General features: G+C 42.6%; 1 protein-coding gene across 3 annotated transcripts in view; it reads left to right on the forward strand.

Annotated features, from left to right (window-relative positions):
• Usp10 (ubiquitin specific peptidase 10) overlaps positions 1-23,643 on the forward strand; it is a 64,905-nt gene that overhangs the window by 18,946 nt on the left and 22,316 nt on the right. For all 3 annotated transcript variants that reach the window (XM_026411403.2, XM_077792886.1, XM_026411404.2), the window contains exons 2-4: positions 2,877-2,945; positions 10,127-10,187; positions 15,353-16,384. In XM_026411403.2, coding sequence (XP_026267188.1) covers positions 2,877-2,945; positions 10,127-10,187; positions 15,353-16,384 — 1,162 coding nt within the window. The remainder of the gene's footprint in view (positions 1-2,876; positions 2,946-10,126; positions 10,188-15,352; positions 16,385-23,643) is intronic.

A 23,643-nucleotide genomic window follows, 5' to 3' on the forward strand; every position in this document is an offset into this window, starting at 1 on the left:
TTTTTCTCCCACGTCACCACAGGCTACGACTCCCACCATGTAAGCTCACACAGATACAGGGTGGGCTTCCATGCTGTGGTCCAGATCCTTGTCCCTCATGGTACCTACCTGTGACTCTGGATCCAGCTGGGGGCAGGTATTGCATTTAGTTTTTGTTCCTCTTTAGCTTTCTGTGATCTGAAACATGATGTGATCTTTTTGAATTGCACAGTCCCCACCCTTTGCCTTTGGTAACATTCTGCATTTTGCCAAACCTAAGAGAATCTTTTTTTTTGAGAGGTGGTGCTAGGGATCAAACCCAGGGCCTCTTGAATGCTGGGTAATCAATGTACTGCCGAATCACATTCTCCCAGCCCTAAAAAGAATCCCCCCCCCCCCCAGTGCTGGGCATCAATCCCTGTGTTTGAATTTCTTTGTAAACTCTTAGGTGTCACAAAACATGCTTCAGCCTTGAGTCAGATATCATTTTCGTTAAATAGTTGCCATTAAGATGGCAAGGCAGTGTAATTTATGTCCACTGGATGGAATTTGCTCTTCAATAAATATTTGGCCTCTCTTATAGTTCCTTTGGAAGGGTTGTTAAGGATTGAGCCCAAGAGTACTCTACCTCTGAGCTTCATCTCCATTCTCCACTTTGTTAAATTTTGAGACAGAGTCTTGCTAAGTTGCCTAGGCTGGCCTTGAACTTGCACTCCTCCTGCCTCAGCCTTGGGAATTGCTGGGATGACATTATGCCCCCATTTAGATCTTTTTTTAAAAGACTTCAGGTTACATATGAACTCAGTAAAGTGTGTTGAGAAGTGTAATGTAAATCAATACTTCACGTTCATTTTCAGTTTTCTAGAAGAAAACCTGCCCAAAGAAAATACCTAACAATCCTATAGGACATTCCAGTTCTTATCTCTATGTCTTTTCCACATTCTGAATTAAAATAGATCCTTTGGTATCACTGGTAAGAGAATATACAATGGATGATTTTTAGTGCCGCATGCTCTTAGTGAATCTTAAGTTTTAACTTCACACTTGCAATATCTTAGCAGTTCCTTGGTTACTACTCTTGTACCTTTTGAGTTCATTTTCTGGAATTTATAAGGAGCACTCCCCCTTCCAAAAAATGGGTATGTTATTTTTCCTTCTTTCTTTTCCTCTTCTGCCCTCCACCTTCCCTGCCCAACTTGGGGTTGAGCCCAAGGCCTCATGCCTGCTAAGCACAGTGCTCCGTCCCTCACCAGAGAATGTTAGTTTTCTTTTGCACTTGAGTAAGAATCTGACAATAGGGTGGAATTCTTTGAAAAAAAAAAAAATACTGTGGAATTCTAGGAACAAAGTAACTTCTTGAACTTTCCAAATATTTTGTCCCATTGCTTTATAGCTTTGCTGTTCTGCTGTTAAAACCTGTTGAGTTTAAATTTAAAACACTTTACATTTAAAGCTCTTTACATTTAGTAGGCTAGTTTCCACACTTTCTAATAGCTTCCCCAATTCCTTTTCACCATTCCGTTGCTTGGGATGTGCCTGAGTGAAATTTAAACTTTCCCCCTTGTTGCTGAAGGTAAGAAGATCTGAGATCACCCCTAAATCATTTTGAGACTGTTACTTTTCACTATTACTGTTAACACTTAGTGTTGTGGGCTTGTTGCAAGTATGTGGAGACATTTTTTTGCTGGGGGCTGACCAAGAGACCTCCCTCAAGGGCCGGTCCTTTCCTGTGCAGGGCAAACTACCAGCAGAGGTGAAAATTGGTTACCATTTTTCTGCATTTATTATAGTAATGAGTATTATCCATTTATCTAATATTTAGTTACAGGTTATTTATTTACTTATTTATTTATTACCAGGGATTAAACAAAGGGATTCTTAACCACGGAGCCACATCCTCAACCCTTTTTTATTTTTATTTTGAGACAGGGTCTCACTAAGTTGCCTGGGACCTCTCTGAGTTGCTGAGGCTGGTCTCCAACTTTTATGATCCTCCTGCCTTAGCGTCTCAAGTTGCTGGGGTTACAGTTGTGCACCACTGCACGTGGCTAGTTACAGGTTATTTTTGAGGCATACATATATAAATTTCCCTATAAGTTAATAGATTTTAAGCTGTGCAGAGCAGAGGACTGTTCCTCCCGCCCCCCACACTTAGTAGTTTTCAAGTAAAGATCAAGGAATTGCTGTGGAAATCACTCAACGATGGTTCTTGTCAGTGACTGACTTCTTGCAACTCCAGGAAGCATACACTGGTGGGTACTGGCTGGCGCTCATCTGTGCTTTTGCCATGTGTTTTTCCAAAAATCTGTGAAATCAAGTCTCATAGCTAGATGCTGCATTTATCTGCTGTATGTGTCTGTGCATCATGTTCAAGTGCATTTTTAAAATAAAGAAATTACATACTTAGAGATCATTAATCAGGATCATTAACACTTGTCTGTTTTGGATTTACCTCTCTTCCCTCTTGAAACTCATTTTCAGCTTTTTGCTATGTTAGGGAAAATTGAAATGGAGGTGGTGACATGAGTCAGCAGAAAAGTGAATGGAGGTACAAAGGCAAACCGGAAATACTGGTGGATCAGAAATCTCTCTCCCATCAGCAGGACTATGCTTGCTGTACACAGTTGACATGTTTCACAAGAAACTTTGTCAATTTTAGAGTAGTGTTCTTTGACAGTTTATGGAAAAGTTTAAGATTTTTCTTTTTAGTAGTTGGTAAATAGTACACATAGGAAAATTTCAGTTTGCAGTCCTCAGTTTAAGTTGTAAAAGGATTTTGGGGATTCTGGCCCAAATATTGCATAGGATTGCTACCATCCACATAGTATTTTTGGGAGAATATAAATGATTTATATTTTTTATGTGATGGCTGATTCTCTCTCTTTTTTTTCCCCCAGTATATTTTTGGAGATTTTAGTCCTGATGAATTCAATCAGTTCTTTGTGACTCCTCGCTCTTCAGTTGAGGTAAGATAAAGCTGTTTTAGTGAATAAATGTAAATCAATACAATTAATGGTTGTATTTGCTTCTTGATTTTTAATTTGTTTTTGAATGAAGAATTCCAGTCTACAGAAAAGTACAGACTAATATGAGAAATGCCTGAACCCACCAGCTAGATTTGATGAATATTAACATTTTTCTGTATTTGCCTTATATTTTCAAAACATGAAAAAACTATTACAGATGCAGTTTGGAGCCTGTTGCCTCCATCTCATTCCCCTCCGTGCCCTGGAAGAGCTCTGTGGCAGGTGCCACGAGCGGTTCCTGACTATGTTGTTCTCCTAGGCTTCATGCACATCTATTGTCTCCAGGGAGTGAATTGTAGTGTTCTGTGAGCTTCAAAATGTCGTGTGAATGATATATTGTGTTCATCCTTTGTAGTTTATTTTAAGCTACTGTTGTATGTTTCAGCTTATCTGTGCTTATACATTTATTCTTGTTCTTTGATTTTAATTGCTCAGTACCATGGCTCTAATGCAATAGTTTATTTACATGTCCTCCTGAGGACCATTTTGGTCTTAGGTTCAACTGTTAAAAACATAGACATAGCTTGTCCTGTCTCCTTGAGTCCCTCTGTACGCATTCTCCGGAATGTGGGGTGGGTGGCCCAGATTTGTACCCCTGGGGGTAATGCACTTTTGTAGTCTTCCTGGTGATTGGTTACTGGTTTGCTGTCTGAGAGGTTTTCAGTCTGCATTCCCTTCAGCCAGCCTGCAGGTTTTCTTCTTCACATTTTTTTTTTTGGGGGGGGTGGGTGGGTACTGGGGATTAAACTCAGTCAGGGACACTGGAGCCACACCCCCAACTCTATTTTGTTCAGGATTACAGGCAGTGCCACCACACCTGGCTTTTCTTCACATTTTAAAAAAATAAATGTAAATTCTCAGTATTGGCATATTTTGAATTCTAATAAATGGATTCTCTTTAAAAAAATTTTTTTTTTAGGGGCTCTGACTTTGCCTTGCCCACTACAGTTGTGCTCTCAGCACCATTTGCCAAGAGCACCTTTATTTTATGTGGATTGAACACCAGTGCCTCACACATGCTAGGCAGGTTCCACTGAGCCACAACCCCAGCCCAGATTCTCATTGTTTTAATTCACATTTCCAAGATTACAGATAATTGATGCCAACTCATTATTGTCACACGTCCCTTGACTCTGTAGATTTTCTCTTCTTGAGTTACTTTGTCTTTATATCTTACCTGTATTTTCAAATCATGTGGCTTATTTTGTTCTTTTGATTTTCAGGATAAATAATCTTTGGTCTTACATGTTACAGGTACCTCTTCCTAGCATGAGGCTTTTAATCATGTGCCATACACTTTTTGGGGTGTTTTGTTGGGAAAGAGGAGTATGTATTTTAACTTTAAAGTCAAATGTGTTGATTTTGTTTTCATGTTTTTTGGATTTATAATTTAAAAAAAAACACAATCTTGAAGAAAAACTTCTTTCTCTTCCCAGAGGGATGAAGACATTTTTGTCTGGGGTTTTTAAACTTTTTATTTCTACACTTGAGTGTGTAATACAGTCCTGACTTGTGTATTTGTGTGGCAGCAGGACTCTGACTTTCCCTTGCCTACCGCAGTTGGGCTCTCAGCACCATTTGCTGAGAGCACGGCCCTCAGGTGTTGATGGCCCTGTCTGTGTGGTTCTGTGTGCCCTGTCTGAAGTCTTCTGGTTGTCTCAGGCTTCTGGTAGAATGGGAACCCTAACCTAATTCACAGGTGTTTGACCGCCCTACACCCTTAATTCTTTGTTATGGCATGTTTGTGATCAGCATGCCAAATCCCATGGAGAATCTTACCAAAATTTTAGTTGAATTTTATTAAAATTATGGATTAATTTATAAAATAATTAATAGCTTTATGATGATGAGTTTTCCTGAAAATGACATTGTTATATTTTAATCATTCAGGCATTCATTCATTCCTTTTTTTTTTTAATATTTATTTTTTAGTTGTAGTTGGACACAATACCTTTATTTATTTATTTTTATGTGGTGCTGAGGGTTGAACCCAGGGCCCCGCACATGCTAGGCAAGGGCTCCGCTGAGCCCCAGCCCAGCCCATTCATCCTTTTTTAAAAAAATTATTTTTAACTGTAGATGGACACAATACCTATAATTAATTAATTTATTTTTATGTGATGCTGAGGATCGAACCCAGTGGTAGAGACAAGCACTCTACCACTGAGCCACAACCCTCATTCATTCTTTTTTTTGTATTACGGAATAAAACCAGGTCCCATGCATACTAGGCAAGTGCTCTCCCAATGAGTGAAATCCCCAGCTCCAGTCCTCTTTTAAAATGTCTACTCTCTGTGATTAATGATATCTGTTTTAGTTTAAGAATAACATGTCTTTGTCATCTTTTCAGATTTATATTTTAGATATGAAGCTGTTGAAAATGGGATTGAAAGGGAGAGAAGTATATAAGCAGTCAAATCTTTAACTTTTTCCCCCTAAATATTTAGTTTTTAATTATAGGTGGACACAATAAATATCTTTATTTTTTTTTTTTTTATGTGGTGCTGAGGATCGAATTTAGTGTCTCACGCATATTAGGCAAGCACTCTACCTCTGAGTCACAACCCCAGCCCAAATCTTTAACTTTTAATGAAGTTTAACTAGCCTCTTAGGTCCTTCACTGATAAGTACACACAAGCGTATGTTTGCATGTACATTAAATATTCATGCATGGAGTTCTTTCATTGGATAAAATGGGTGGGGAGAGCTAACTGGTTTGAGTAGGGTCCTGAAGTCCAGGGCTGGGGTCTGTCAGGGGCACTTCCATTTAACCTTGGCAGGTCTTTCACTCCTCTTCACCTTGGCTGCTTAAATTCTAAGAATTGTTTTTTAGAGTTGTGGAGGTAAGACTAAAAAAGAATATATTGAAAACATTGTATTTAGGTAGTATAGATGTAAGAAAGATTTATGCTTGTTTTCTTCTGTTTCACTTTAGGAAAAAGAAAATAAAGTTTATATCAGATTTCATTTTGGAAATTGAATACATTCAATTCGAAGTCATTCCCATCTCTTGTGATCATTGATATCATTATGTTAAGGAATCTGAAGTCTGAGCCAGGAAAAAGTGAAAGTTATATTACATTGCCTGAGGCAGTAAGATGTATCTGTATGTTTTAGAATTTTGTAGAACAAGCTCTGAAATTTAGTGTTTTCCAATAAAAAACATTTAATTAGGAAAAATGTAATCAGGTTTCATATTCCCTAAGTGTTAGTGTTGAGTTGTAACTTTATAGACTCTGCTAATGATCCATTTAAAATAATTTGTCTTTGAATCATAGGAAGACCTGGCAGCGCTTGCCAAGAACACTGCAACTTAACTTCTCTTTGTGATGAAGTATTTTACAAATGATAAAGCCCAACTTCTGTTCCCCCTGGCTCCCCCATTTAAACAGGCTAGGCTGTCTTGGGCACTTCCTTTATCTCCTCATGCCTCCTTTTTTTTTCTTTCCTTGTGTTTTTAATTTGATAAAATAGAGAATGCCCATTTACTTTACAGAAATGTTTTAAAATTCGCTAACGTCTAGTCTGATACCCGACATGTAGCATGTATTCTGAAATAGGAATGGTGCAGAGGTTCAGGTCAGGCCACACCTTGCATTTGCAGAAGCAATGGCTGTTTCTCATCAAAGTCAGGTTTGCTCTAGAAATCTCAGTGTTTCTGCATTTATTTGGACTTTTTCTTCTTTTCTTCCTCCTCCTCCTCCTCCTCCTCTTTTTTTTTTTGAGCATGCATTAAAGTTTGAGGGAGTGTGACAAATGCTGTTTATTCACCAAAGGGCCAAATTAATTAATTAATTAATTTGACTAATTAACATAATCGGATTCCGTTATTCTCAATATTATAATTATTACATTTCAAGAACCTGCTTTATAATGACATATAATTATGAAGTAGTGACTGTTTGAGGGGTTTGTGAGGACTGAGTACTGGCCCCTCACTTCCTGCACAACCCTTTGATCTCTATCTTATAGTAAAATAATTGCACTTCATTCATGCACCTCTTCTATCACTGGGCTGTAGCACAAATTAGAATCTGGCCCTAATTGTCATACGTGTTTTTTTAACTGTTAGGAAGTTGATGACGTGCATTTCTTTGCATGAGGCCCAGAACTGAAAAGCCCCAAATTAAGAAATGTAGATTGCTGTAATGTGACAGCATTCCACCCTCCCCAAGCCACACTCCTCTCAGTGAGAGCTCTGTTGTCTATGGTTTGCTTGTTGGAAAGCTTGCCCCTGGTTAAGACAGGGTGGCCATTAGTTTAATGGATGTGGGTGATGCTAAATATTATGTTAATTCTTTAAAGGTAACTGGTAACTTTCTAGGACTCTTCTCTAGTTTATAAACCAAGGTGATTTAAAAATTTCCCCAGTGGGGAAAATGCCTTCAACTCATTTAATCAGCACATTTCCACCCCTTCATAATGCTTGAAATAGGGAGGAAATGCTTGTTTTTCTTGTAGCCATCTAGACTCTCTGTGTTGGAGGCAACATACACTTTGGCCACCACTGAACAAGCCCACAGTAACCTAGTGCCGCTATAGGTGTGTGTGTGTGTGTGTGTGTGTGTGTGTGTGTGTGTGTGTGTTGGTGGGGAGGTTGTGATGCACAGTTAAGACTGATCTGAATTTGGTCTCCTTATGGGACTTCATGGGAGGGGTCCTGCCTCTCAAGTGTCCTTCCAGTGGGGAGCAAAACATGGCCACCTCAGGAGGAGACTGAAGCATGACCTTTGCCCAGGATGCCTGTCCAGGACTGGAGCAGTATTTTCAGACTTACGTTGATTTGATATTAAATCTGAAATAACTAGATTTTGGCTTTTTGTACTGTTCAGTTTGCATTTGTGTGGGGAATTTTATGTCTGCTATGATTTTTAAAATTTTGTATTTTTTTTTAAATTGTATTAGTTATTGATGGACCTTTATTTATTTGTTTGTTTGTTTGTTTATATGTGCTACTGAGAATCAAACCAGCACCTCACACATGCTAGGCAAGTGCTCTACCACTGAGCCACAACCCCAGCCCAAATTTTGTATTCTTATAAGTAGCTGTACAAATAAAAAGAGTGAACTTTGGACTACTCTTCCAGTCTTATTTTACTGTGTGTTTATTGTATCAAGTTATCTTTTTATCCAGTTAACAGAGACTAAGGAGTATCTTTGTGTGGTTGAGATTTGTGGAATGAAAGGTGCCATGTGCCCAAAGGGAGGGAAACCATTTTAGATATTGTGGAATTCATCCAGCATCGTAATCCCCACATTACCGAATCAAAGCAAATGCTAAAATACAGAACTTTGTTCTGATACATGAGATCGTGACATCCTTTGGGCATCGATGCACCTGAGCTGGATGGTGGTCTGTGATTGGACCCTCTTTACCGATCCCTAGAGGTGCATTTGTTCACTTCCCTGGGACGCTCAGCCCTGGCTGCTGCTTGGTACTCCATGGAAACAGACCCCCTTCCTGAAAGCAGCAGGAAGACGTGTCCAGCATATCCTGAGCACTCGGACAGCATTGCCTTGTGTTGCTGGGCCATCCTGTCAGGGAGTGCTTCTGATGTCCGTGGGTAGTCTTCCCAGCTCACTGCCTCTGAGGGCTGAAGATTATTTTTTCAGTCTTTCCTCCCCCATGAAGAACAAAGTATAGGTGTAAAGAGAACTTTCTTCTGATATATGGGATTATGACATCCTTTGGGCTTCTTGATGAGATTTTTGTGCAGTAATTCAAAATAGTATAGATAGATCTCCATCTCCAGGGGACACTATGTGTCATTGGCAGTGGCAGAAGGAGCAGATGTTAGGATGAGAGTTTGCACGCTGCTTCTTGTGACTGAAGCAGGGCAGAGTCATGCTTCATGGTATCCTTGACAGCTCTGTGCCCACTGCTTTGGACAGACGCATGCCTCTACTCTGACTGTGGTCCACCTGAAGTGTGGCATGTGGACTGGTCTCTGCTCTACAGGGGCCAGGTGCAGTGTCCATGTCAGCACTTGTCTGTGTGCTGAGTATGGTGCCTCCTGACCAGGGGACTGTACAGCTGCAGGTCCTGAGGTGTTGGCTTCCCTTCTAGTCACCTCTTTTTTTCCCCTTGCTTTCCTGTTTGTCATTATTTTCAGGGGCAAGAGCTTAGGGGTAGGTGTGAGGAGTTATCCGTTCTGATTGCCAAATTGTCTTGCTAAGAGTTCATCAGCCACTCAGGCAGCAGCTCCACAACAGCAGTGGGTGAGAGCCGCCAGGGAGCTCCCACCCCAGTGGGCCCCAGCCCCATCTGGACTTGCAGGCCATTGTGCTGCATGGATGTGTGAGCAGACTTGGAGAAGGGTTGCACAGAGTGATGGTGTTTTGGTTTCTGTTTGCTTCCAGGTAGCAGATATTTGTTCTTTCTTACCTAATTCCTTCTCCTAAATTTTCTTTTTCCACACATGTCATTTGAAGCATTCCCAGCTCTTGGACCAACATGGACTAGCTAGGAAGAAGTACTGGAGAGGTTCACAGTATGATCCTGCTTTTTACAAGGAAGTCTGATTGTGTCATTTGCTTTCTCTCAAACAAGAAACATGATATCTAGCCATGGATTCATTTATGCGTGGGGCACTGTGTTTAAAAGGGAGCCATGGTCTCAGGCCCATCTTTCTGGTGGGCTATTGTTCTCTGCTCTCTGACAATAGACCTGGTCCTAACCTCTGCTGCTGTGCTGTGCTGGTCATGAAAAGAGTGCCGATGGTCAGGAAGAGTCATCTTCACTAGTGGACAGCAGAGGGTCTGTGGTCTCTGTGGTCAGCCACCAACAGCCCAAGAAAAGTAAAGAAGTCTGTGTCAGAAGCATTTATTGTAGCCAATTTCCATGTCTGTTAGAGTTCATTTAAAAATTTGGCCTCATTTTTGGATGTTTCATAATGATAAATATTTGAAAGCATTTTTATAGTGTTTTTTTTTCCTTTAAGGGAATAAAAGCTGATTTTAGATTTTAGAGACTCACTATGTATGTTATTCTAGTAAAAGTAATGTCAAGAGAAGTTGCATGGATAAAGGGTTTTAATGAAATGTTGCCTTAATGAGCAGTAGAAAGTATTGGGTTTTAACTTCCTGTTGAATTAAAATTTGTTTTCTGATTCCTTGTGCAGCTCCCTCCGTACAGCGGAACAGCTCTGTGTGGAACACAGGCTGCAGATGAACTGCCTGATGGTAAGCTGGTTCTCTCCTATTTCCCGACTCGGTTCTGTCCAGGTGTCCTTGGTGGGCTGCTACCTGCAAACATTGCTGTCCTCTGGTTCATGCTTTTTGAATCAACATTTCTTTGTAGTGTTAAGTTGTTGAACTACAGTGTAATTCATCAGTGAGCTGCTCTGACTGGCAAACTGGCTCTAAGGGGTGTGTTGGACCTCAGAGTCCAAGACTCGGGATTCAGCCTAGGGAATGGTTGTTTAGTTTTTTTCTTAAGTGTTCTCGGTGCCACACGTGTGCCATTCTTTATAGCCTCACGCTTAGGTTTCAAGAGAGTTTCCTCGTTTTGCTGCTGGGGGAGCAGCAGGCCCAGGGATGGGTGGTCTTGGGGGATAGTTTTTGGACATCTAAGGGCCATCTGGAACTGTTGTTTTTTGCCCCAGTCTGTGGTTGCCCTCTTGGGAATTCAGGGAAAGGCTTCATTTCTTGGTGTGCCCTTCTTTTGGACTTGGTCACAGGCCCTGGGCTGATGGCCAGGGATGGCACTTATTGAGATGCAACCATTTTCTTTTGTTTCAGCACCAGTGTTGAAATGCTAGAAGCTCTGCAATCAGCACAGGCTGCTGTCTCAGGCTGAAACCTGTCTAGATCATTTTCAGTTCGCACTAAAGGCCCTTGCTGGCCTCTGAGAAGCTGAAAGAATATTATTTCTTGGAGAGCCAGGAGTTTTGATTCCCTTTTTAGTTAGTGTGGTAAGACTTGTGAAAAAAGATTTACCAAGTTAACCTTTTATTCCACATGGTAACATTGAAAGTGATTGTATCTAAAGTTATCCATTTTATAAGGAACAGTAATATAGAAGACTATAGGGGAAAGTGCACATTTAATATTAGCTGAGGATGATTAATAAAACAGATGAAGTTCTGGGGACTCAAAAGCCTGCTGCAGCCTCTAGGCCACTTTTCCATCTTACTGCATGTGCTGGGGGCGGGGTCCTTCCTCCTGTGCCTCTGCCGAGCACGCAGAGAGCATATGCTGCTGCATGTTCTGTGCTTACAGATGCTCTGTTCTCCCTTCTGTGCTTTCTTCCTGGTCCCACACCCTCTCATCCACTCCCCCTTTAGGCTTTTGTACTTCTTGGCTCTCCTCCTCCATTCTCTGCTCCCTTAATCCTTCTTTTATTCTACTGGAAACACAGCTGGAATATTGCCACCTTCCTGCGTGCTAGGCCCCTGTCTCTGAAGCCTCTTTGCTCTGTGTTTCCATTACTTTGGTTACTCTTGATGGGCCTGCCCCCCTGATGGCAATGGGTCTGCCTCCCTTTCAGCATGCCCAGCTGTGGGTGGCAGGGACACATTAATTTCTGAATGTCTGTCAGCTGCACAGTGTATATCCAGAAGCCTGAAGCCCTCGGTGTGTTTTTTTGTTGGCTGAATGATTTAAGATGCTTTCTGCTGCTGCCTCCCACCACAGCCAGCTGCAGCAGACCACCTGCAGGCACTTCCTCGTAGCATCACTTTTTATAGCTCTGCCTTTTTAGACAGTTTCTAGAGCTCTTCATAGCCTCGCCTCAACCCCCACCCCATTTAGTTGTCCTCCAGGCTCCACGGACCTCTCTGTAGCTCTTATTGAAATGACCTGGTCCTGTGCCTAGCAGCAGTCACAGCTTCACCTCACTCTCTGCATCCTCCTCCTCAGTTGGCTTGTCTGTCTCCTTAGTAAGTGTGAACTTCCTGCATGGGGACCTGGTCCTGCTCACCTCTGGCCTTCCACCCCCTACCTTGCACCTCGGGCCACTGTACTGCATGTACTGTGCACCCTTTGAGAATCGCTGCCCTGGGATGTTGTCATTTCATCTGAGCTGCTTCTGGTTCCTTCAGCAAATCTGCCTGCAGCACCTGAGTGTAGCCTTCCTGTCTTCCCATGTTGAAAACCATGCCCGCAGGCCTCCTCCACTCTCTCCCGACACACTGGGCTCTGCCTGAGCTTTCTACCGTGCAGTGCACTTGTGTCCACTGTTAGCATCCTTGGGAAGAGGAACTGTCCTGGCTGTGATTTTCGCCTTCCAGTGATGCCAACCAAACAGTACTGGGTGGACATCTTGGTGGTAGGGGTGGCACGTTGTAGCAACTGTGTCCACGCTACTTCCCCCCAGCTCATGTAACGCTCTGAGATTGAGAGTCGAGGTGGGGAAGGCAGTGCTCTGCTGGAAACAGCCTTACCTGAGCAGCATGCTGAGTCCATGAGGTTTTACAGCACGCACCAGCATCTCGGGGTTCCCTGGGTGGGTGTCCTTCACCCAGGCACATTCACTTCCATCCACATAGCTTTGCAGCCTCACACATCATGAGTAGGTGATGCTGGAAGCAGAATGGACAGTCAGCCCCTAGACAGAATAACCATTCTCTCTCTCTCTCTCTTTTTTTTTTTTTAAAGAGAGAGAGAGAGAGTTTTTAATATTTATTTTTTAGTTCTCGGTGGACACAACATCTTTGTTGGTATGTGGTGCTGAGGATCGAACCCGGGCCGCACGCATGCCAGGAGAGTATGCTACCGCTTGAGCCACATCGCCAGCCCAATCATTCTCTTTTTAATGAAGGAAACAAAAAATGAATACCCAGGGATCAGAGGACACAGGCTATCCTATTGGTAGCTTTAAGTGTAGACGTGCTGATAGGTGTAATCATGATCAGTGTTCTTTCCCAAGAACTTTCTGTTTTTGTGGGCAGGATTGCACCACTTGCCCGCCCCAGTTATGATACTAAAACAAATGGAAGACTCAGCTCAGTCAGCCATTAGGCACCTGACTTCTTGCCTCCCATTGACTAGCACATCATTGGCTTTTATTGGTCTGTATTTTTCTTTTTGGTGCTGGGGATTGAAATCAGGGGCGCTCAACCACTGAGCCACATCCCAGCCGGTTTTTAGTTTTTATTTTGAGACAGGGCCTCATTAATTTGCTTAGGGCCTCACCAAGTTGCTGAGGCTGGCTTTGAACTTGTGATTCTCCTGCCTCAGCCTCCAAAGCTGCTGGAATTACAGGTGTACGCCACTTGCCTAACTGGTCTGTTTTTAATTCCTAAAAAAAGACTTTGGAGCCAAGGTAAAACATAGTCAGTTTTCTCTAGTAGGACACCATTCCTGGTGCAGTGTGATAACTTTTCTTGAAATATGTTCCCTGAAAAAACATTGGCCCCTTATGCTAGACTCAATGACATCTTCACTCTTGCATTAAAAATGAATTATAAGTCATGTGTCCTTTTCTTAGCTTCAAACTTAAAACCTTTTAGTCAAATAGAGAGTAACATTGATGCTTGAAGTCTGTTGAAAGACACAGTTCTCATATTCAACCTAATTTCAGAGAAATGAGCTATGAAGATATGTACAGCTTGTCATCAATGAATATGTAGATTATGGCTAACAGGGAGGAAGTATAAAAAAGTTCCAAAGAGATATTTAGAAGTCCAGATTTATCTGTTGGAGTGTTTGGAAGTGTCTTTGCCACTCATGGAGTTGATGGAGTGTGAATTCATTCAGTGGGCACTACATCCACCTTAGGAGGCCATTTCCATGTTTCCATTGAGGTGCCCGTGGAGGAGGCCCAGAGACAGTATATGCTTCTGGACGGGATTCTTTGTGTACCTCATGTCTCTGAGTTCTTGAGTCACACTAATTAGAGAAGCTGACATGACAATGTTTTGGTCGCCATGTCCTCCCCAACCCCCCAAAGTAAGTTGTCCAAAGTACATATTCCCATAAGCATAAAGTAAGGTGTAAGCAAGTTTCCTTTGAGGTTTGGTTGTTGTTTTGTGGTGCTGGGAATTGAACCCAGGCACGTGCCACTGATCTGCCTCCCAGCCGAGGTATGTACAAAACCAAAACTTTTTGTTTTAATTTTAAAATTTTTTTAAATGTTAAAATTTAAAAAAAAATTAATTATTGGTAGACGTTTATTTGTTTATTTTTTGGGAGGCACTGGGGATTGAACTTAGGGGCTCTCAACCACTGAGCCACATCCACAGCCCTATTTTTTTTTTTTAAAGAGAGAGTGAGAGAGAGAGGGGGACAGAGAGAGAGAGAGAATTTTAACATTTATTTATTTTTTCTTAGTTCTCGGCAGACACAACATCTTTGGTATGTGGTGCTGAGGATCGAACCCGGGCCACAAGCATGCTAGGCGAGCGCGCTACCGCTTGAGCCACATCCCCAGCCCCATCCACAGCCCTATTTTGAATTTTATTTAGAAACAGGGTCTCACTGAGTTGCTTAGCACCTCACTGTTGCTAAGGCTGGCTTTGAACTTGTGATCTTCCTGCCTCAGCCTCCTGAGCCACTAGGATTACAGGCATGTGTCACTGCGCCCATCTGGACCTTTATTTTATTCATTTGTTTATATGCAATGTTGAGAATCGAACCCAGTGCCTTACATGTGAGGCAAGCACTCCACCACTGAGCCACAACCCCAGCCCAAGACAAAATATATTTTTTTAAATGTTTATTTTTTAGTTGTAGTTGGACACAATACCTTTATTTCACTCATTTATTCTTATGTGATGCTGAGATTCGAACCCAGGGTCTTGCACATGCAAGGCGAGTGCTCTACCACTGAGCCACAATCCCAGCCTGACAAAACATTTTTTTTTAACCACAAATTTATTTTAACTTTTGTATTCTAAAATTCTTTTTTAGTTACCCAAAAGATTGAAGAAAAGCATAGGTTTTTATTTTTCATCCCCCTTGAATATAATTTTATAGATGTTATTTATTTTCAGCAAATTATTTATTGAACCTAGAAATTATACACAGAGAAACACACAAACACACACATTTATTTATTTTTTTCTTTTTTGGGGTGGTACCAAGGATTGAACTCAGGGGCACTTGACCACTGAGCCATCCCCACCCTATTTTCTATTTTATTAGAGACAGGGACTCACTGAGTTGCTAAGCGCCTCAACATTGTTGAGGCTGGCTTTGAACTCCCGATCCTCCTATCTCAGCCTCCCAAGATGCTGGGATTACAGGCATGCATGGCTAGAAATAAAATATATTATCGATTTGTTAAATTAGGAAAACAATTTGAGGTTTCAGTTTTTAAAAAATGAGTCATTATTGGCACTTTCATAGTTTATAGAGCCATGGTTTTAACTAAGTGGCTATTTACTAATCAGTTTCTCTCCAAACAGGACAAGAATATCAGAGAATTGAGTTTGGTGTTAATGAAGTAATTGAACCCAATGACACTTTGCCGAGAACCCCCAGCTACAGTATTTCAAGCACATTGAATCCTCAGGCCCCTGAATTTATCCTTGGTTGTACAACTTCCAGAAAGACCCCCGATGGCATCGATAAAGAGGTGAACTACAGCACTGTTGACTGCCAGTGCCCAGTCTCTGCCCTCACTTTGCATAGCAGTTCTAATGTGGAGGCAGAAGTTTTGGAAAATGATGGTGTCTCTGGTGGTCTTGGACAAAGAGAGCGTAAAAAGAAGAAAAAACGGCCTCCTGGGTATTACAGTTACTTGAAAGATGGGGGCGAGGAGAGTGTTTCCACAGCAGCCCTGGTCAACGGCCACGCCGCTTCAGCAGGCCCCACCAGCGTGGGTGCTGAGGACACAGGGTTTCTGGGTGATGTGCTCCCACCTGTTACGCCGAGGACTTGTGGCAGCCCTCAGAACTCCATGGACTTCATCAGTGACACTGTGCCTGACGGTCCTTTCCCTGGAGCACTGGACGGAGAAGCCAGGACTGCGGGGCAGCCTAAGGGCTGCCATGGGACTGATTTTGAGCAGCCCTGCCTCCCTGCAGGTAGCCTGCTAAGGACAGCTGTGGCTCCGCCCTACTCTGGTACTGATACTACTGAAAACCTTGGAGTTGCAAATGGACAAATACTTGAATCCTCCGGTGAGGGCACAGCTGCCAACGGGGTGGAGTTGCACACTGTGGAAAGCATAGACTTGGACCCAGTGAAGCCCGAGAGCGTGTCACCTCCTGCCGACAGCACGGTCTCTGCGCCCGGCACCATTCCCATTAGCCAGCCTGCCAAGTCCTGGGCCAGCCTCTTCCACGATTCTAAGCCCTCTTCCTCCTCACCTGTGGCCTATGTGGAAACCAAGTGTTCTCCTCCTACCCCATCTCCCCTGGTCTCTGAAAAGCAGGTTGAAGTCAAAGAAGGGCTTGTTCCAGTTTCAGAGGATCCTGTAGCCATAAAGATTGCAGGTACAGTTAAACAGGTGCAGGGTGAGTGAAGATGGGCGCACATCTCATGGACTGGGGGGAGCAGTGGAAGACAGTGGGGCTTGCTTTCGCACTCTGGTGACAGCCGCAGTAGATGATGTGGATGGGGGGAGTTTGAAAGAGTGCCTGTGTCTTAAACAAACATTGTCTGATAGTAAACCACACAGGAACACCACGCGGGGAGGGGTGCCGGACCTTCACGTTAAGTGAAAATCAGTTCTTGTCTGTCTTGAGTCCTTCCTCTGGTTACAGATCCCCGTTCCATTTCTTGCCTCTTGGTTGGGTAATTCAACTCCCCTGCTGAATGTGTAAGGAGCCTGTTCCCTGTGACAGCCGTTCTGCAGCTTCAGTGTGATGACCCCTGACTTGTAATCACTTTGTACTCTTTCTTTCTTTTTTGTATTTCTTAAGATGTAAGGAGGCATTTTGTGAATATCATAGGGTTTTCCCTTTTTTTTTTAGAGAGAGTGAGAGAGGAGAGAGAGAGAGAGAGAGAATTTTTAATATTTATTTTTTAGTTCTCGGCGGACACAACATCTTTTGTTGGTATGTGGTGCTGAGGATCGAACCCGGGCCGCACGCATGCCAGGCGAGCGCGCTACCGCTTGAGCCACATCCCCAGCCCAGGGTTTTCCCTTTTTAAAAAATATTTTTTAAGTTGTAGATGGACACAATACCTTTTTTTTAAAATTTGTTTTTATGTGGTGCAGGGGATCAAACCCAGTGCCTCATGCATACTAGGCAAGCACTCTACCACTGAGCCACAATCCCAGCCCAGTTTTTTCTTTTTTTAGTGACTACTTTGGTTGAGTAGATGGATTTTATTCAGAGTTTTAGCACACCTAAGCCAGCTGTTGACAAGAAAAGAAAAATTGAGTCCAGCCCAAAGTTAACATTTTATTTCTATTCACAGTAAAAATGTAAAGTAGCCAGGCATGGTGTCAAATGCCAGCTACTTGGGATGCTGAGGTTGAGGAGGATCACAAGTTCTAGGTCGGTTTTAGCAACTTAGGCCGTCTCAAAATAAAATATAAAAAGGGCTGGAGATATAGTGCATCGGTGAAGCACCCTTGGGCTCAATCCCTAGTACCGTAAAGTGAACAGTCCAATTCACAGGTTGGGTTTAAGGGGAAGGTAGGAGTCAGAGCTTCTAAGGAGCTGTGTGGTTTTTTTTGTGCCTCAGCAGTACAGGCTGCTGCTTTAGGTGTGGGTCTGTCAAGGTTGGCAGCCAGCTTTTCAGGCCGTTGCCCCACTAGCCAAGTTGTAGGCAGAATCGTTTAGACTTGCGTGCTTCTGCTTTAGCACTCTGACAGCATTCAGTGCCAGAGTGTATAGTGAGCCAAGACAGGCACGCCAGATTCCACCACAAGAGAACACCGTCTCGGATGGCAGTAGGATGACAGCAAGTGATTACTGTCTTTCTTGCTTTATTTTTAAAGAATATTTTATTTCTTCCACTATTATTTTGAATCATCTTGCTTTTCTGGAGGTTCTTTAAAATGAAAAAAAAAAATCTATAGATTAACCATCATTATTTTGGGTAGTTTATTTAATACATTTAATATATTTCTTTTAGAATCTATTCATTGCAAGGGCCTGCTGTCACAGTCAGGATAAGGCATTGTAAGCCTTTGCATAGATTAATAAGTCAAAAGTTTTTTTTCAAACCTACAACAAAAATGTACGTCAGAATGTTTTTAAAACCGTGCATTGTAAGTTCAGCGTCTTAAAAGCGTTGTCATTATACTTTTATTCCTGTAAGTTACTTCACAAAGGAGCACCTTCCATCTCTGGAAATGTTCTCATTCTCTATTTAAAATAAGAAAGAGAAGTTCCATTCAAAAAAGCAGTCTGCTCAGTCATGTGCTTTAAAAGTGCTTCAGTACATATTTGCTCCATTCTGTGTATGTTGGAGTCTGATGGCAAACCAGCTTTGCCAAAGACTGCCAGTTTCTCAGGTGGTGGCAGAGAGCTTGCTGGGCACAGTACAGGTTGTCATTTTTTAGTAGGCATCATGTCTTCTTCCCCAGTAGATTTATTTTCTTTTTTTTTTTTTCCACGTAAGCAGCAAAGAGGTGTTCATTGCGAGCTAGCTCAGTCCCCACGTGCACACAGCAACTGGTGACACTGAGAGGCCAGTAGATTTTTTTTCTAATGTTATTGTTTTGTTTTTGTTTGGGGGTACCAGGGATTGAAACTCGGGATGTGGCACCTGACCACTGAGCCACATCCCCAGCCCTATTTTGTATTTTTTTAGAGACAGGGTCTGACTGCGTTTCTTGATTCCTCGATTTTGCTGAGGCTGACTTTGAACTCAGGATCCTCCTGCCTCAGCCTCCCTAGCTGCTGGGATGACAGATGTGTGCTATCGTGCCCAGTCCTTAATATTATTTTGATTAGGCTAGTTACGAAGATGTGCTCACTCACTCTGTGAGCAGAAGTACAGTTCCTTTTAAACTGTCCCTTTCTTTGGCTCTTGTTGTTGTCAGCATTGCCTTCTGTGAAATGACTCAGTGACAGTGCTCACTCTTGGGGAATGGAGGGCTGAGGTAAAGTGGGACTGTTGGGAATTTTTACACCTTTACCATTTTCTCCTGCTTATGGATTTACTTTATCAGAATGATAAATAGGTCAGATTATAGTCCATCTACAACTAAAAAAATACACACACACAAAGTCAGATTCACTACCAAAGATTTCCTTTAATGGGCATATTTTTCAGTGTAGGCTTACTTATTTTAAGTAGCATTTAGTTGAATGAAATGCTCATCTATCTAAATGAGAATATGACTTGTATTAGAATCTCGCTGGTTCTACTGAGTTTTTTTAATGTTTATCATAAAATTCTATTATATTTATTAAATGAATTAATTTTTATAAATTAATTCATTACATTATTAATTAAAGTTAATCATAATACCTTGGGAAAGAGAGAGAATGAAACAGTACAGATACACCACCTATTCTTTTTTTTTTTTTTAATATTTATTTTTTAGTTCTCGGCGGATACAACATCTTTGTTGGTATGTGGTGCTGAGGATCAAACCCGGGCCGCACGCATGCCAGGCGAGCGCACTACCGCTTGAGCCACATCCCCAGCCCCACCTATTCTTTTTTGAATTATTTCAGTAATCACTGTTTTTGATCCCAGATTATTTCTGATGCCCACTTTCCTGGATCATCTCCTCTATGATTAATTAAATCTGCTTAGTAATTCCAGCTGATTTTTGTATAACCAGAAGTCAGATTCAGATCAGGAAGGCAAATCCGTTGTACAGGAAAATAAGCATCATAGGAGGCACAGTGGTGCTGGGGATGGGACACACGTCTTCAGCTCTCTGGGCAGGTGCTCTGCCCTGAGCTCCACATGCACCCATTTGAGGCATTTTGAGGTAAAACACAGCCGTTTGATTAGCCAGAGACCATTTACCCACTTGAATGGTTTGACTTTTATCATCTTTTCTGTGTAACTTTGCAACATTTTGCTCCACTGGCTGTTTAAGAGGAGGAGATGTCCGGGAGAAGCAGGTTAACTCAACACTGGATGCCACTCTCTGAGTCTAGCGAAGTGTGCGTCTGAACAGAACAGGGGAAGGAGTTTGTCTCGGGGCTGGTTTATGTTGCTCTAAGAGCGTTGTCATTTTCCATTAGGAATAACTGAGCCAGGGGGCAACAAAAGGAACTTGAAAATCTGGGTAGCTTGTGTTTGACAGTGGCTGTGACCCAGGCTGTGTTCAGAAAGCATTGTGACAGGGGTACACCAGGGGAGGGTGGTCTGTGCTACTGCCTCCTCCATTGCTTTCACAGAGTAACTGCACACAGGAGCTCTCAGCTAAGCACCTGCTTCAAAGACAGTAACTTTCTTCTGGGCTCTACCAGGGACACAAGACATATTCCAAAGTAAACTATGATTAAAAACTTCTACAGTACAAATAGAGCTATTTTGGTTTGGGTGTTTAAAATCACGCATCAGTGTAGTTTGTTTAAAGGCTGGGCAATGAGAGAGATGAGTCTGTATTCTCTAATCAGATTCCAGTGAAAGAGAATCAGGTAAAATGAGGTCAACTCTAAAAATATGCTGCTAAAGTCTGGGGCTTGCAGTGTTGCTGATCAGGCTGTTTCTGCATGGTGTTGCATGGTGGTTTTATGCCTAAAAGTTGTTGCTGAAGAACAGCAGTCATTCCCAGTTGGATCTGCTCAGAAGGGTTGATTTCCATGTTCACGTGTGCATGAAGTATAAGTGAAAATATGTCCTAAGACTGTTTTGTTTTGATGGTTTATAAATCATATTACATACTTTCCCCTTCTGTGGGAAATGATCTCAAATACTTTGCACCCTTTTGAAAACTCTGAAGTAGTTAAAAGCTATGCCCCTGTTGGCAGGATGTCACCCTATGGGTGAGAGGCAGCCACTGGCTGACCCCATGTGTGTGTGTGTGTCCTTGCTTGTCTGTTACGTGTCTGTCTCATGTACAAGTGACCTGAAACCCTTGACTTGGAGTTGATCTGTGGCCAATGGGTAGTGGGACATTTTGGTCACTTTGTTGTTCTCCACCTGATTAGATGACCAAAATACCTGTGTCCTTCCAAAGTGATGGTGATGAGGAGAAGAAAAGCACTGTAAGAATGTTCTGGAGAGTTACGAAGGTTAGCAGAGTAGCAGGTCAGCATCAGAATGTGGGTTTGGGGGTCAGTTATTGACCTTGAGAACCAGTCTGCACCTTGGTTTTTCATGCATGTTAATTGGTAATGTGACCTCTAAATCCTAATTTTAGGGAAACAAACTTTGATGATATCAAGGTTTATAATGCTAGTATTGTCATTGAGTTCATAAATCATTTCAGGTGACTCATTTGTAACAGCGTGTGAGCTTTGTATGTCTTGAGAAAACAGAAGGGATGCTAAGCAATTTGTTTTTTTCTGAGTGTTGTCAAATTTCATAAAATAGTTGAACTTTAACTCAGCCTTTTAATGAAGTGAACACAGGGGTTTCAACTTTGTATCTCTTATCATCTTTTGGCATTTCTTGCCAGTGGGTGAACATTGACCTGGGCTGCCCCACCAACCCTTACCAAAAGATGGGTGGGGTATGGGAGTGTACCCCTGAAGTCAGCTCTGCAGGATTTCCATGGTCAATGGCTCCAGCGGTGGGAATTGAAGCAAGGCTGCTGGAAGGGGTCAGTCTGCTCTTGTGAGCCGATCTGGAGTTGTTGCCCTCAAGGGAGATGAAGCAGATCAAGCCATCAAACCAGCAGCCACGATTTTGGAACACAGGTCTGTTTTAAAGTTTAAACTCCAGAGACACTCCCTCCTTCTGCTTCCTGGCCATCCTCCTTTCTTTTGGTTCTTTTGACTCCCATAACTACAGTGCCTCTTGGTTTTAGTCTAGGAATAAAATAGCAAATGGAAATGACGGTGTTGCTAAAGGAGGCACCTAATTAACCAAAGAATGCTGCTAGAAAGTTGAAAGTGGTGCTCACCTCGCTAGTCCCCAAGTCCCCATCTTGGCAGAACTTTGTTTGGTCACTGGGTGTTGGCTGGCAGAAACCAGGATTGCCTTTGCTCTGAGTTCTCTCACTGTGCCACAGAGGAGGAGCTCACCAGCCCCTCCATGATGTGTTGGTGTCACACACTTTATGGCTGTTGAAGTTACTTGGGGAAAAGGCATGATGTGCAGTTGCTACAAAACTGGAACTGTAGGATTTGGGGATATTTGGATCTTAAGAGAAAATCCTAGACAATAAGGTATTTAGTCTGAGATTTTCTAGAATCTATCATTCCTTTTTGAAATGGAACTTTATTAATATATATTCTCAACATGGTCAAAACCTATAAGTTTAGGGAATTTAGCTTAACTATTTCCTCTTGGAATGCTGAAATTATTTTCTCAAACCTGTGCATGAATTCCCTTTTCTTTGCACCTGTATTCTGCACCTCCATGCAGGTGTTGTCTGTACATTTCCTTCCTCATGCCCTTTTGGTGCTCTGCACCTGCAGTTCATTGCGGGTGAGGAGTTAAGTGATCTGCTCTAGATTTAAAGTGAATGGAGCGGCAGAGCCTTCGTGGGAACCCAGGTCTTCTGGTTTGTGTGCCTGGGCTCTTGCCCAGAGCCTCTCATGGGCTTTCTTAACTGTGAGGTGAAGTGAGCTTTAAAGTCCCTCAAGTCCTTTCTAGCAAGTTGGAGTGGAGTCGTGTGTTGACACCAGCAACCCAGATCTGCAGATGTTTAATCCACCTGTACTGTTGCCCCACGGGAACACACTGTGTGCCAGGCAGTCTGGGCCAGCAGGCAGTGATTTTCCTGCCTAGAGGGCAGCCCAAGGCACAAGATGAGAAGGGGGGCCGGAGTGATCACCTACCCTGGGCAGGGAGGGCACAGGGAAGGCAGCCTCTTGCAACCAGTAGGGGTCGCAGTAGCAGATTGGAGACTGGGGACCACAAAAGCCACTGGGTGCTGTTACCTTGGGCAGGGAAGACCCTGTTGAGCAGTAAGTGTGAGGTTTTGTTCTGGAGCAGTGTCCAGCTGCCACTAATTCAGGACAGAGAGCTGTCTCTGTTGCTTGGAGAACCACGTGGACAGCCTTCCGGGCCTTCAGTGGGGACTGTTTTTAGGCTCAACATCTAGAGAATCACATTTTGAGGTCATTAGAAGATGCTAATAACAGATTGACACCGTATTTTAGTTTATAAAAGATCTATCACTAGAGAAAGTTTGGAGGAGTAAAAATAAGCATTAAGAAAATGTAGAATGCCAGTATCTCGTTTTCTGTCTGTAAAGATTTGTTCTGCACTTAACATTGTACCAAGCTGGGCATGGATGGTGCTCGCCTTATAATTCCAGTGACTTGGGAGGCCGAGACTAGAGGATCACAAGTTTGAGGCCAGCTTCAGAAATTTGGTGAGACCCTAAACAACTTAGTGAAACCCTGTCTCAAAGTAAAAAATAAAAAGGGCTGAAGATGTAGCTCAGTGGTAAAGTGTTCCTGGGTTCAATTCCCAGTACCAAAAATGCAAAAACAAACAAACAAACCATTGTATCAGAGGACTCTTTGAAAGGATGTTAAAAACTTGAAAGAAGCTGTATCAAATGTCCTTTTGGTTGTACAACATGTTTCAGTCTTTGCTCTTTTGATATTGCAGGTATGTGTCCTTGTGGAATGCTCTGTTGGTTGCAGTTCTTGAACAAACCACTAGGTGATGCTAAAAGACTTGAACTTGATACCATGGAAGAGAACCAGGG

The sequence above is a fragment of the Urocitellus parryii genome, chromosome 15 (genome assembly GCF_045843805.1).
Source record: "Urocitellus parryii isolate mUroPar1 chromosome 15, mUroPar1.hap1, whole genome shotgun sequence".
Taxonomy (NCBI): domain Eukaryota; kingdom Metazoa; phylum Chordata; class Mammalia; order Rodentia; family Sciuridae; genus Urocitellus; species Urocitellus parryii.